The sequence below is a fragment of the Tauraco erythrolophus genome, chromosome 3 (genome assembly GCF_009769465.1).
Source record: "Tauraco erythrolophus isolate bTauEry1 chromosome 3, bTauEry1.pri, whole genome shotgun sequence".
NCBI classification, from domain to species: Eukaryota; Metazoa; Chordata; class Aves; order Musophagiformes; family Musophagidae; genus Tauraco; species Tauraco erythrolophus.
Genome location: NC_141467.1, coordinates 92,349,918 through 92,363,944, shown reverse-complemented (window position 1 = coordinate 92,363,944; position 14,027 = coordinate 92,349,918). Strand labels below are relative to the sequence as shown.

The window sequence follows — 14,027 nt, the reverse complement described above, 5'->3', positions numbered from 1 at the left end:
GTCAGGGCCTAGGCAGGCTCCGTCTGCCACACTGCATTTTCTTTTCCTGGCCAGAAGGCTTAGGCAATAGGGCAGTGTGACAAATTCCTGAGTTGTCTTCAGCACCCAGGCTTTCTCTGGACTTGCCCTGAGTGCAAGATGAAGCACGCTAGCCGGTCCCCCCGTTCGCCATGGTTGAGGCTGGGTCACAGCTCCTCACCGCTGGTGTAGCGAGGAGTGCTCGTGTGAACAGCTACAACAGCTTTGCTGGTGTGCAGGAACTTGCTCGGCGACTGCGACTTACTGGAGCCCATTTGTCTTATTGGTCCGATGTTCGTGTAGCGAGCCGGTGATTTAGGCCGGTGGTGGCGTAAGACCTTGGCTGTCTTTAGGAAGAGATTCATCTATGGCTTCTTTTTATCCCCGAAGCTGCCTACACAGAGCAGCTGCAGCAGTGCAGGGTCTCGTAGGGCTCGTGTATCCCTGAGCCCCCTTAAAGCTGCCTCTTCCAGAGACGACGTTTTCTCCTGCGCGAAGCCAAGGCTAAGGGCACCACAGCAAATCATGCCATGCAAACTCAGGCACTAACAGCTTTACTTAACTACAGTGGGAATTTGTATTCCGGCAGCTGCACTGATGACTCGGGTCTTAGGGGAGAAATTGAGCAAATCTCCAGTGCTGACAAGGCACAGGAATTTTCTAAAGTTGCATTTTTTATTTCTGTAACTAATATACGAGGAGCCTTTTAAACGTCCGAGGGCAGGCGGAGGAAGGGGAGAGCCAGGCAAGGGAGGGGGGCAGAAAGGAGGCAATATTATGCCCATGACTTACGACTGAAACCACGCAGTCAACTGCTAGGCCCCCTGAGTGGCGCTCAGGAATCACTGCTCTCCTATCATTGATTTACCAGACAAAGGCATTCTCTGCATTGCAACACAGAGCCTTTGCAGACCACGTCAGTATCCTCAGAGGCAAGGATGGCTGAAACCCCCAGCCCTGGAGGACTCTGCAATCCAAGCTGGCAACAAACTGGCTGCTCTGGGATTTGCCCCTGGGAGTGCCTTGCTCTTTGTGTTTTACTTTGAGCTGGGGCCACATTTCACTTTGATTACTCACGTTGCTTTTTTTGGTTCTCTTTTTGGTTTGTTCTTAATTGTCTTGCTGGATTTTCATGCTTTTCTTTTTAGACTGGTGTGTTGCAGCGTGATCGGGAGTCTTGGAGGAGTGGGCAAGGAACAAGTGTGTTCAGTGTGTGTGTGTGTGGAGGAGTGCAGACGCTGTAACTGTTTAGACACTAATGCTAACCTCTGCAGCCTGACTCCTATGCGCTCTGCCTCTGTCCTGCAGGAGCTCATCACACGAGTCTGCGGCAGGAGGAAGCCAGATGGTTTTGCTGTGCACATACAAGAAGCTCTGACTGTGCTCGCCTACCTTGACGCTTGTAACAAGAAGACTGAAGCGTGTCGAGCAAACTCCTGATTCTCTCCAGACTTACTTGCTAAGCAGTTTCTTATGTGCGGGGGGGGGGGGGGGAGGGGGGCTTGTTTGCCAAGCAGTAAATTTAAAAGCAAAAGAAACCTCAATCCCCTTTTATTTTCTGATCAAATCTACCTGCCAAAGTTGAGTTTCTGCCCAGAGATTTATGCCAGCTGATGCTACATCCAGTCATAGCTATGCTGGTTTGGAAGGATATTTTGATCATGTATCCACTTAGAACAACAACAAAAAACCAACAATGAACCCGTATTTCACATGTCTAGTAGATGGAAACCTTTAAAATTATCCATCCGAGCAGTGCTTTGGCCTCAAAAGCTGTTCTGGTATAGACAGGTCCATTAGTCCATTTTGCAGGTTGAGGAAGTAGGAGGATGGCTTTTCATCTCACCTTCTCCAAACCTTCATGGTGATTAGATGGGAGAAAACGGACCTCCCTGGATGGACCAACTGGCAAGGTGGAAAGAGGAAAGAACATTGCAGTACACTTAAAACACCGCACAGTCTGTGCAGAGCGGTATCATGAGGCAGGGCAGTCGGCTGGGGTAGCTACAGCTTCACCGAGGTGCTGTTAATGAGCAACGGTATGCCTGAGAATCTTTACATCTTGAAGAAGTTCTAGGATCCACCTTGACTTTGTCATGTCCCCTTTTCCCGTAGCACACTGTAGGGGGCTTTGGGAGATCCTGTCTCAGAAAGCCTCAGTTTTCAAAAGTTTCCCCTTCTGCTTTGGGGCACAACTGAAATCAAATGGAGAGGTTAACCATAATACACTCCCAGCCACCCTTGCACAGGCAGCGGGCCAAGATACTGACAGAAAAACTCTGCAATTATGCAATTAATTTATCAAAGCATGGGACACTTGTTTAACGTTTGTTACAAGACCTTTACAACACTTCCATTACAGTGCCTTGTGACCAATCTCCTTGCCAGAGCCGGGGAGGAGCGGTAGCCCGGCTGCCCGTCGGGGTGTGCGAGCCGCAGCCATTCACCACCCGCTTCCTAAAACCGACAGGCACATGCCGGGAGCGAGGAGTCACAGGCTGCCCTGAGGCTCCGCTCTGCTCTCGCTTCCCTCGGCGGGCGCACCTTCCGCACAGGCCCGCGGCGCCCGGGCTGCCGGGGCCCGCGTTTCCAGTCAGCGCCCGGCCTGGCGCACGAACCACCCTACCGCCGCCGGCCGCCATCTCCCGGCCCGCCGAGCTGGAGGCCGGGGCCTTCTCGGGGCGCCCGCCTCAGGCACCCTGCGGGCAGGGCCGGAGCACGCCGGGCGCGGCAGTCGGGACTACGGCCCCCGGCGGGCCGCGCGCCACAGCCGCTCGCTCCGCCCTGCCCAAGATGGCCGCTGCCCGCCGCGTCTGCTGTGGCCCGCGCCGCCCCCAACTCGGTGCCCCGCGGAGGTCCGCCTGCGCCTCCCGGTCGCCCTCCCGGAGCGGCGGCCCGGCAGGGGCCGGTCCGGGCGGAGCGGCGCGATGGAGCCGCTTCCCGACTGGCAGTTCGAGGATTCCCTCTTCGCCCCGAGCCGGGAGCGGGGCGCGGGCAGCGGGGCTGGGCCGCCGTGCGGCGCGAAGCACTGCGAGCCTCGCGTGAGGAGCCGGGGACGGCGGGCGGGCCTGGCGGGCGCGGCCGGAGGGGCGGCCCGGGCGCGGCGAGGGCGGCCCCGGCGCCCCTGACGGGTCTGTGCTGTGCCCGCAGTGGTTTCGCGGCGAGGCGGACGGCGGGGAAGGCGCCGGCGGGGTGTCGGCCAGCAAGTTCCGGGCGGACTGGGCCTACCGGCAGCGGGAGTTTGAGGTATTTCCAGCGCTCTCCCGCGGCCTGGGGCCGGGCCGAGCCCGGGCTCCGGTCGGTGGAAGCTGTGGGGATGTAAACTGGTGCGATCCTCTAGTCCTGGGTGTGCTGAGTGAATTGTGTACGTTTATATAAAAGCCTCCCGGGAGCCACAGCCCGGAGGTGCTGCGGTCCGTGGCACCGTTACGTCCAGCTGGATGGCTCCGCGTCCGTGCTGGAGGCATGGCAGCCCCACGGGCCGTCACAGTGGCCCGGTGGAGAGCCGTCCTGCCGCCGAGCCGTGGTCCGGCCACGGTGAGTGACTGTGTCTGGCAGACCTCCCCAGGCAGGTGTCATCTTTCCAGAAGTCAGCGTGAAGTCAATGCAAACCGGCCAGAAATGCTGCTCTGCACCTGGAGCTGATCCACGACAGGCTTGCACATCCGAGTGGTTCAGTAGCCAGCAGAGCTGGTGTTTGTGGCCGTGGAAGTCATGGTCAGCCGGAGTTAAACGTGCAGATTTCTCTGCTCCTGGGAGCAGCCGTGTCCCATAAAAGCTGTCACATCATTGGCATCCACCTGTCTGCTGCTCGCCTTGCTCAGAGCTCCCCCCGCTGTCAGGTGGAACCTGACTGCAGGTGTCAGGCTTCTGATATTTGGCTTATGAGCCTCATCATTAATTGTCCCACCTCTCTGCTGCCTCCCCTCACTCTGGAGGGTTGGTTGTGCCTTTGGGGTGCATTTGTGTTCCCTGTTTCTGTTGCTGCCTGCTGTAGTCCTAGACCCTGTCCTCACTGCCTGCTTCCCGGGCTGCATTCCTGATCATGGATGCTCTCCTGCTTTTGTAGTCCTAGTTACAGGATCCAGTCTTTTGTTACCTTGTCTCCTGGTTGAAATCAGCCACTTCTGTTTCAACTGTAATAACTTCATGTGTCAGGCTATGGTTTGCATTACAGGCCCCCTGATTTCAAAGCCCTCAGGCCGACTTTTGACTCCACTCCTTTTACCTCGCCCATTGGATTTTGTACCTCAGTTGGCACTGACTTCTGCTTTTTAGTGTTATTCCAGTGCTACTGTTGCCTTGTTTATATCCAACAGATGCTTTCCGGTCTCGGCTGAGACACCCTGAAGGGATTTGTAAAAGTGTGCTGAGAGGAACGATGCATCGGCCTGCAGTCAGACATGGCTGCTGACCCTCAGGAAGAGCAGATTGCACCTTGCTGTGCGCTGTGGTGCCTTCTCAGGAGAGAACGGCACCCTCTCAGATCTGCTAGTGGAACAGACCGTTGTTTCCTAACCCTTTTCTGTTACAGTGATCCATGTTAAAATTCTAGTCTTCAGTCTTACTGCTAACCTGGATCACTGTAACAGAACCAGAGCTAGACTGCACATAAAAATGCAGATTTGAGAGCCCTGACCTTAAAAATGGGACTGGAAATAGGTAAATGAGGGTAGTAATCTCTTAACTCGTCATAAATACTTTTTTTACTTCAGCCTAGGCCACTTGATAGGAAATGCCAAGGACAACAGTGATCTAAGCTGTGCCCGTTTTTAGGATATAGATGACTGTAGAATTTGTTTGGGATTCGTAATCCCTGATCCTTGCTGGGTTATATCCCTTTGTCACATAACAAGGTGAACAGGGGTGTCCTGCAACCCTCCTCTGATCCGTCATCACCAGTGGCTGCTGTTCTCCCTGGGCAGAGCGGAGCTCCCTCTTTTGCTTGAGAAGGAATGTGAAGTTAACACTAGGGAAGAAAAATATTTCAGCCATTTTGCTAGGAAGTATTTTGGATTTGTCACCTGGAAGCTCTTTCTGTTAGAACCATTGAAGTTTGCAAGGAATGATTAAATAGTCATTTTGAGAGGTGAGAGAATGAGCACTGCTGTTTAGTCTTCTGGTCTGAGCGCTCACACAGAGGGGAGGAACCAAGATTCTGGTCTTAGCTTTAGTGAATACTTAATTTAATGTATTTAAATGTTAATTAGAGACTTGGTGAATGCCCTAAGCATTAAGCTACAGCAGTATTGCTCATTCTTGTCTTTTTCCTTAGCCCAATTAATATTTAATTATTTCATGCAAATTAGAACCACTGTACAGGAACAATGGTGTCCCTGCCCATGGCAGGGGGGTTGGAACTAGATGGTCTTTAAGGTCCCTTCCAACCCAAACCATTCTATGATTCTGTGATGGAGATTCACCTTCCTTGCGGTATTCTCCAACTTGCTGATTATTCATGTGAGGTGAGGTACTTGCAGGTTCAAACCTTCCCATGGAGAATGTCATGGATTTGAAACAAGGTCCCCCAGATTTAGGATGAGTGCTCTGATCATCGAGTTGGTAGCTGGGGGAAAGATGTCTTGTGTCACATATTGCCCAGGTCGGCAGATGATCCCTTCTGGATTAGGTTGGGTCGGGAAGAGGTGGACAGATTTGTGGTGAATCTGGCCAGGGCTTAAACGTGAGTTAGGGTTGAGGTTGTTCATCACCATTTGGACTCGGGTGTGTAGTACCAGGGCCCTCGGCTGTTGCTGGCATAGCTGGTTAGCTGAGCCCGGAGAAATGAAAATGTGGACTTCAGCTCCTGAATTCCCTTTGTGACTGTAGTCATAAACAGAACATGCTGTCAGGCTTGCCTTTAAATGAAAATCTCTCACTGTTTTGTTTGGCTTTTCTTTTTGTCGACACTACTAGAAAGCCCTGTGTGAGTACTCAGACTGCTTACTACTCTTACCTCCCAGCAACATTGCGATGAGACGGGACGTCCAAGAGGGCCAGGCTCGGTGTTTATCTCGCCTAGGAAGGCACCGGGAGGCTCTGGATATTGCAGAAAAAATGGTAAATAATGCAATATTTCTTTTAGGCTTTGAATATGAAAATATTGCCAGTAGTTCTTTTACGTGGACCGTTTTCTGGAAAAATAATCTCCACGCGTATAATCCTTCAGGATGTTCGGTTCTCAGAGTATTTGGTAAACAGAGGGTAACTGTCACTGCAGATATAATCACTCTTTAGAAATCAGAACACCCTGTACCACAATGAGCTGCCTGTGCAGGGAGGCTAGTAGTCCTGGAAGGGACTAAATATCATGCTCTGCCAGGCAGAATTAATGTAATGTAATAGGAATTATAAGAAAGGGGATAAATGAGTGCTTAAATCTTTCCACTATAAAAGCGACGGTTCAAAACTCCCTTTTATTTCCATGGCTGCCAAACTGCCACCAAGAAGAGCATCTAACCACAAATTGAGGTTTTCCCATAAAGGAAAAAGTCCAGAGACTCTGAAGCCTGCTAGAATTTTACTTCTGCTGTTTATTTTATACAAAAGGTGTTTACACTACAAAGAAGGGCAGCCATATAAGACTCTGAAAGCAAATAAACAAATGACAGCATTAGGGGCCTTCTTGCCTTTCCGACTGGTCCAGGGCAGCTAGAGGGAATGCCGTCAGCTTGGTCGTGCGTGATCCGTGTCACGTTCTATCGTTTACAATTAAGAGCACAGTTTTGTACAATTCAAAGTTACCTTTGGTGATATTTGTGTGTCGTTATTCAGGGAGACGTTTTCTTAGGCTCTGAAGGATGATTCTGTTCTACTCCTGGTTTTAATCTGTTATTTTTTGTTTCTAGAGAAATGGCGCTACTAACACAGATCACTTAACGACGGTTCTCAACCTGCAGCTTGCCATTTACCAGGATCTGGAGAACGTAGAGAAAAGGATCACGTGTCTGCAGCAACTGATCTGCTTACATCCTTTCAGCGCTTGGTACTGGAAGTTACTTGCTGAAGCTTATATGAGCCTTTTACAGAGTTTGTCTCCATTAGTTGTTCCAGAAACAAAGCTAAATCATTCTGAAGAGGTTAGTGTAAGTGATAGTAGTTTCAAAGCATCAGCTGGAAGAGAGGTTAATTTGCAGCCTCACAGATTAGACAGCCAGAAGGAAGGCCCTTGGCCCAGCCTCGCTACAGAAACAACGAGGGAAAAGGCAGTGACTTGTAGGAGTGGCCAAGCTGTAAAAGAATCGCTCTGCACTTCAGAAGAAGCAGAAAGGACGGATGAAGGGAAACACACAGCTTCCGAGTCCTGGGAGCAGAACATGTCGAAGAAAGTTGGGATAAAGGCATGTGCCTCGTTTATTAGAGCAAGGTAATTAAATGTATTCTTAGAAGAATGTTAACTTCTTCCAGTCAAGAACGATTTAAAGCATATTTTTCCCAGCCTTAATATTCTCAGGTTACATTTTCAATGCAAATATTTGTTTCAGCATTGGCAACGCCAACTTAGAAGCATCCTGCTATTGCTTCAGATCTAAAAAGCAAAATCCACTAGCGTGCCAGCTGCGAACAACCTAAATCTGAGTGGAAAGAGTAAACCAGTGTCATGCACTGTTGAGAAGCAAAGTGTTTTTTAACGATCTTACTATATGAATCTTTTTGAGTAGTTATGTGCAACAGCCTGTTAGAGCATGGCTGCTCCATGCAGCAGCAGAAGTGCCCTGAAGGGAAGGCCAGCCAGTCTTTCTTCTGCAAGTGCCACCTGTCTTATTTGCTTGAAGCCTCATGCTTGAGTGAAAAAGTATTTTATAATAATACCCCAATCTGCATAATGGATGAAGCTGAAAAATGAACTCCGTGACAGCTGATTGACAGGGCTGCATTAAAATGCTCTTTCCTTTTCTTCCCTCTCTTCCTAAAACTCTTGCACACAACAAAAATCCCCAAAACATAATCTTTCAAAGAGGTAACTAGGAACTAATTTTGATAAAATAGTCTTAGATTATTTTTCCCCCTGTTGCCTCTCAGTAATGTATTACTCACCGAACGTATCAAAAGCCATTTTATGAAATTCCACCAATGTTTACAGAGAACACTTTATAACTGCCCTGTTAGGGCAAGATTTAAGAAATGTGAAAAAGATACAGTAGCTTTTAACTGTACTCAGACTGAGAGATGGCGACTTTGGTTGCTACTTGGGAGAAGTTAATAGCTTTAGGACTGATACTGACTATTAAAGATACATTCATATTGAAATAATTTGTGTTCCTTGTTTCAGTGCGTGTGGTTCCGCATTGAGACAGTTGTAAATTGTGGGCTTTGCTTGCTTGGCTACACAGTTTCAAAAAGTGTTATTGTGGTTTATATTTGCAGATACACTTGTCCAGGGTAAGCTTCTCCCCTGCCCATGGCTTATGCATTAAATATTGTTGGTTGTCTAATATTTACAGGTCTGTTGGATTTTAAGTGAGGTGTGGATGTTGCATAAACATATGTGCAGGGTAAATTGCACCTGGAAAAGGGATCTTGGAACTAGGTGATCTTTAAGGTCTCTTCCAACTCAAACCGCTCTATGATTCTATGTTAGTGTTGCTTTGTGTAGGAAATAAGGTTCTGTGTTAAAGCATCATGAATAATTGACTCTTCTAGTTTTGTCAACAAAAAAAAATAGGAATGGTTTTCTTTAATTTTCTTTGAGATTTCATTCTTTCTTGCATTATGTTGATGCAAATTTTGAAACAAAAACGCTTTACAAATTAAAAAATACTTTCCATTTTTGCTTTGAATTTCCCAGTCGAAACTCTACTGAATTTACAAATGGTTTGTTGTCTCAGACTTGTAAATTTTGATGTTTTATAATGTTCAAATGAAAACCTTCATCTGAGATCTTAAGCCTTCTCTTCACAAAAATACACATCTTTATTATAACACCTGCTTCCTTTAACTTTGGTAAATGTGATGAAAAAATTTGTTGTTGTTCTTTATGCATAAAGCTTGAATTAAACATAGTTTCAGTTACGATACTGCTAAGTCCCAGTCGTCCATTTGTTGAATATAGAATCATAGAATCATAGAATGGTTAGGGTTGGAAGGGACGTCAAAGATCATCTAGTTCCAACCCCCCTGCCATGGGCAGGGAAATCCTCCACTACACCAGGTTGCCCAAAGCCTCATCCAACCTGGCCTTGAACACCTCCAGGGATGGGGCATCTACAACTTCTCTGGGCAACCTGTTCCAGTACCTCACCACCCTCAATGTAAAGAATTTCTTTCTTATATCTAACCTAAATCTGCCCTCTGATATACTTAGTTATTTCCTCTGCTGACATGTTTTACAGTTCTTAGGTGAGGAGGACTCTGGAAACCGCCACTGCTCTTTCTGGTTGAGTAGCTGGTGATGGGGGTACCCCCATGACATGAAGCCATGTTGTGAGCACAATGTCTAACCTTCACCGAATCATGGTGGTGACTTCTGGGGCACTGCCTTGAACACAAAACTTTGCTGAAAGATTTTAGAAAATATTCCAGGGTTGGCTGATGGGGGAAGGATGTTTGATGTTTGTCTAAAATGCCCAAATTTCTAACTTTTCAGATGACAATCACTGCCATAGGCAGCAATGGCTGTCTTGTTACGCCTTAACAAGAATGTGGGACACCTGATGGACTGCAGTTAATGCTAGCAGGTCCAGGCTTCATTTTGGAATTGTGTGACGAATACATGGGGAGAAAACTGTTTGTGCAGAGCAACCAGAGATACTTGGCATACTGTTTTTCAAAAGTACTTCTCAGTATTTCTGTCATAGCACAGATATACTGTACCCGTAGTAGATTGATTTGGAGGTATTAATTTCTTTGCAGTTTTTGCAGTCAGCAAAAGTCAGGAAGACTAGCTGTTTTAAAGCATTATATTTTGGTTGGGTTTAGGTTTGCTGACTTACTCTTTTGCCAGCTGTGCCTTTTTTTAACTGCCTTTTTCATTTCAGGCTTTTACTTCAGCTTACCCAGTCGCAGCAGTCATCCTTTGCGCTAGAGAATAACCTAAACCGTCAAAAAGAAGTTGATGACGAAGTGGCACGGCTTGGTTTCGATGAAAACTCCCTGCTGTTGACGACCAAGGTAAGGGGATGTTTCACTGTGTGCAAGTCCTCAGCTATACGTAGGCTGACTGAGGTACCCGAGCCAGTTCAGGTACAAAGTCCTGGAAGCGTGACACTTCCCTGAGCTAATTAACGGCAGCAGGAAGCAAGGGAAATGAGCTGGGGCGGGTTGCCCTGGTAGCGTGTTATCTGGAGCTGACAGTGATGGCTTGTGTCATGCAGGTGTATCTCTGTTCTGCTGAGATTCTCCTTTCGGGAGCGTTCAAGGTCATTAAGTTTCTCACTGGACTTGTGTTTGCAGATGCATCACCTCTCTGTTTTCTGGGATGCAGATTTTATCTCAGGAGATGCCACAAAGTGAATCACAAGTATGAAATGGAAGTGGAGATCACTTTGATGGCCACAGTAGTATTAAATACTTCCACAGAAAGCGTTGAACATTTTCAGAAAAAGCCAGAAACATCCTTTTGTATGATTTCTTCATTCTGTTTGAGGTACTGAGTTCTAGTTTTAAAGAAATACAAAGGAGAAGAGTAGCATTGCATAACTTTATTGATAGAGATTAAACATTTTTAGTGCTATTCGTAGAGTTTCTGACTTTTATCTTAAGGAGCAAAAGGAAGCCAGCCAGATTCTAACTTGGCTGTCAGTATTACAGCTTTAAGTTAGTTAAAGCCAAGCCATTGCCAGGTTGGCAGGCAGTCTTGTGGGATTTCATCCATACGAGGGCAGTAGCATGCAGACTATCTCAGGTTTTGAAAAGGTTGGGAAAGAAACTTCTCTCCTTGCTTCCCTTGGTCGACACTCTGCAGGAAGAGATCAGTGTTGGTTGCAAGGTGAGCACTGAATGCAGAGTTAGCCTTGAGATTTCTGCTGCTACTCAGAGAGTAAAAATCCCCCCGTACAAGTGTAGCCAGAAGCTGAGCAGGATTACGCAGCTGTGAAGCTTGGGCTGCCAGTTCTCCGTGTTTATTGCAGAATGCAACAGGCAGCTGACTTGGTCGTGACTTGGAAAGTTCTCCTGGATGGTGTGTGTTTCATGTGTCAAGTGCTTTTCTTGTAAAGATCTGTTATTAATGTCATATTTGCTGTTTTCTCTGCAAGTTATTTTCTTGTTTCCTATCTTCTTTCTTACTCTGTTTGCAGGTTATGGGGCAGGATCTTATTCCAGAAAAACTAAAAGAGGAATTTCAAGGTGAGGTAAAATGCATCGGCCTTTCAGCTCTGTCATCATTGGTAACTGCGTCAGCCACAGAATTTGAAACCAAATGGTTCGGTAATCTTCAAGATGATTTATGTCACTTTGACAGACAATTCTGTTCAGATGTATATCTTCCACCCTTGGTAACTTAAAAGTTTTATTGTATCTGTTCTCATATCTCCAAATGATAATGGAATGATATATGCAATAAAGTTCATGTTACATTTTTTAAGAATTCTTCTTGTATACAATATCTTCTAAGAATATATATAAATCTCTGCATTTAAACTGTTAGCATCTCATAATTTTCTTTGTTTGTATTCAAAATAATAAGGAATCCAGTATAAAATCGAGCTTTCAGTTCAGCTTTTCCGAGGTGGCTTTCCATCATAAACCTCACCATGTTGTGCTTGAAGCGCCTGTGATTTTTTGGGGCCTGTGATGCTGATGGGATAGAATGCCTCCTTTATGATGTCCAGTTTCAAAGTTTCTTGGTATCAAATTCTATGTTGTTGCATTTAGAGCCATGGAATTAGCCCTTTTCTTAATTCATTTTTTTAATATTTCTTGATTAATCGACATCATAGTGATTTCCTGTTCAGAGCTGGATAGCTAGAAATTTTAAATATATTTATGCTGAGAAATTGTCAATAAGAATAATTCCATGTTTTAGAAGAAGAATCTAAATGGTAAATATTTTAAGTTAAAACAGGAAGGAGATTTTCTTTCTTCAAAGCCAAGTGTTTTTTGCAGGCGTAGAAGTAGCTATAGTCTTGTCTTCAGCGTGCTTGGACGAGGGAGGAGAAAAACTGTCAACGTTGTTTATATGTACTGAAGATTGTTTAGTCAGATCACATCCTTTGTAAAACCCTGCGAGGAAGAAGATCTTTGCTGTGAAAACTGGCAGTGTTGCTTCTGCGTCATGCAGCTCCTTATGTTGTGCTTTCAGTTGATAATGACACCGCTTTGCTTTGCTTTCTGAAGCATCGATGCGACATGCTTTGGGCTTCCACAGAAAAAGACAGACATTATCCTGTAGATTTTTTCCTTGAAATAATTTACATTTGAGGCAAACAAGGTGTGCCTTTCCCCCGTCTTCTCTTAAACTATGAAACTTAAATTCTTTGTAGCTTTTTGTAAAAGTGTTCTTTAATGGATGTAGTTTAAAATCAGAAATCTCTTAGACATAATTTGCTGTCACTTTTCCTCATGTTTTCCTATGATTTCTTTCTGAAGTACTGAAGAGTGCTGAAACTTCAAACAACTCACAATTGAATGGTAATTCACCATACGTGAACAAACTTTATATCTGTTACTTTTAGGTGAATTTTAAAGCTTTAAGATACTTTTAGGGAACTTGTCACTAACCCTTAATACGGTATAGCTCTCTGCTAAGTTGACTGTGAAACCTCTCTGGAAAAATGGAATATCACCTTCAGCCATGTCAAATTATCTTTGATAGTTTGGTGACTTAATGCAATTAAACCACATCCTGGTCAGCTTGTTACAAAAGACGATGACTTCGCAAGTATACTTGGGTAAGCATTAACACACTCATAATGTATTACAGAGCGTTTGGCTTAGTCAGGCGTGTGCTTTGCTAGGTGGAAATTTCTGCGTGCATGTGTAGAGCACTGGATTTGGACAGCAGTGAAGCCCGCCTGAAGGGCTGGGGATACTTTTAACACTAACTGGTGTCCTAAGTGTTCAGTAGAGACTGACCATAACTTGCTGTAAATTAATTATGATGTTGGCATCAAGAGAAGATGTCTTAGAGCAAAGACATAACAAACGTAGAAAGCTCAACGCCAAATATGTCAGCAAAAAACTGGAACAGGGACTTTCCTGGTTTCTTCTTAGACTTAAGGTCATGAGTAGCCGCATAAAAAGGCTATAATTTGTTTTGCCACAGCTCTCGAGTAGGTTCAATAGTTAGGGCACCGGAACACAGCTTTTGTGGAACCAGGCCTGTACAGATATTTAATGGGAACTTGCCAAACCATTTGGCTCCATAGTTTAGAAAGTGGAAATAGCTTTGGAGCTGTTTTAGCAGCAAATTAAATACTTGCCAAATGTTGTCATTTTCTGACTGAGATGTCCAAAATACACAGCAGCTAGCCAAGGTGATTTGGAAACTTTTTGTTTGACCTGAGGTTGTGTCTTAGACTGGCAACACAACAGTTAACTCCCCATTGGCTCTGGGAGGGAAAGGCAAGTGGCACTCCTTATGAACAGGCAGTGTTTCTTCAAACACAACAATAAAGCAGAAATGTTGTTTTTCGCTACTGCAAAGAAAACAGCACGAACGTTGTCCTGAACACGTTGCATAGTTACTGTCCCAAATAACCAGTGTTTATTGCACTGGGGCTATGAAATATTCCTTTGTCCCACTTGTGCCTGGCTATCTCTCATCTCAGCTACTTCAATTCCTCCTTTTTTGGCCTGCTCCTCAATTCTTTGGCATGCCACTTCTAACTCCAGTTTTCTGTTTCTGATCATATCTCATCAGGGGCTTTGCATTTCCATCTTGCATTTGAATGCCTCGTCGTTGCTTCTACGTTCTGCATAATTCTACTATCTGCCTCCAATAGATTTCTTCATGTTTTGGCTCTTATGATATTATTATTTGTATTAATAAACAGCACATTTTAGGATTGCAAACTGCAAGTGAGAATCCATCAACAGTTATTGAAGTTTGATGTTGTTATTTTAACGCT

At 45.7% G+C, this 14,027-nt stretch overlaps 1 protein-coding gene across 1 annotated transcript; it reads left to right on the top strand.

Moving 5' to 3' along the window:
* The first annotated feature begins 2,945 nt into the window (after nt 1–2,945).
* On the top strand, nt 2,946–13,815 carry C3H8orf76 (chromosome 3 C8orf76 homolog). Its single transcript, XM_086608806.1, has 6 exons — nt 2,946–3,059; nt 3,169–3,264; nt 5,935–6,078; nt 6,867–7,384; nt 9,996–10,128; nt 11,256–13,815. The coding sequence occupies exons 1-6, from the start codon at nt 2,946–2,948 to the stop codon at nt 11,460–11,462; spliced, it is 1,212 nt and encodes a 403-aa protein (XP_086464932.1). The 3' UTR covers nt 11,463–13,815.
* Nucleotides 13,816–14,027: the final 212 nt, after the last annotated feature.

Excerpts from the sequence above, each read along its gene's own strand:
- C3H8orf76 (XM_086608806.1), top strand. The coding sequence starts at position 2,946 with ATGGAGCCGCTTCCCGACTGGCAGTTCGAGGATTCCCTCTTCGCCCCG. Across the intron at positions 3,265-5,934 it reads ACCGGCAGCGGGAGTTTGAG|AAAGCCCTGTGTGAGTACTC; the intron begins GTATTTCCAGCG and ends CGACACTACTAG. Across the intron at positions 6,079-6,866 it reads TGGATATTGCAGAAAAAATG|AGAAATGGCGCTACTAACAC; the intron begins GTAAATAATGCA and ends TTTTGTTTCTAG.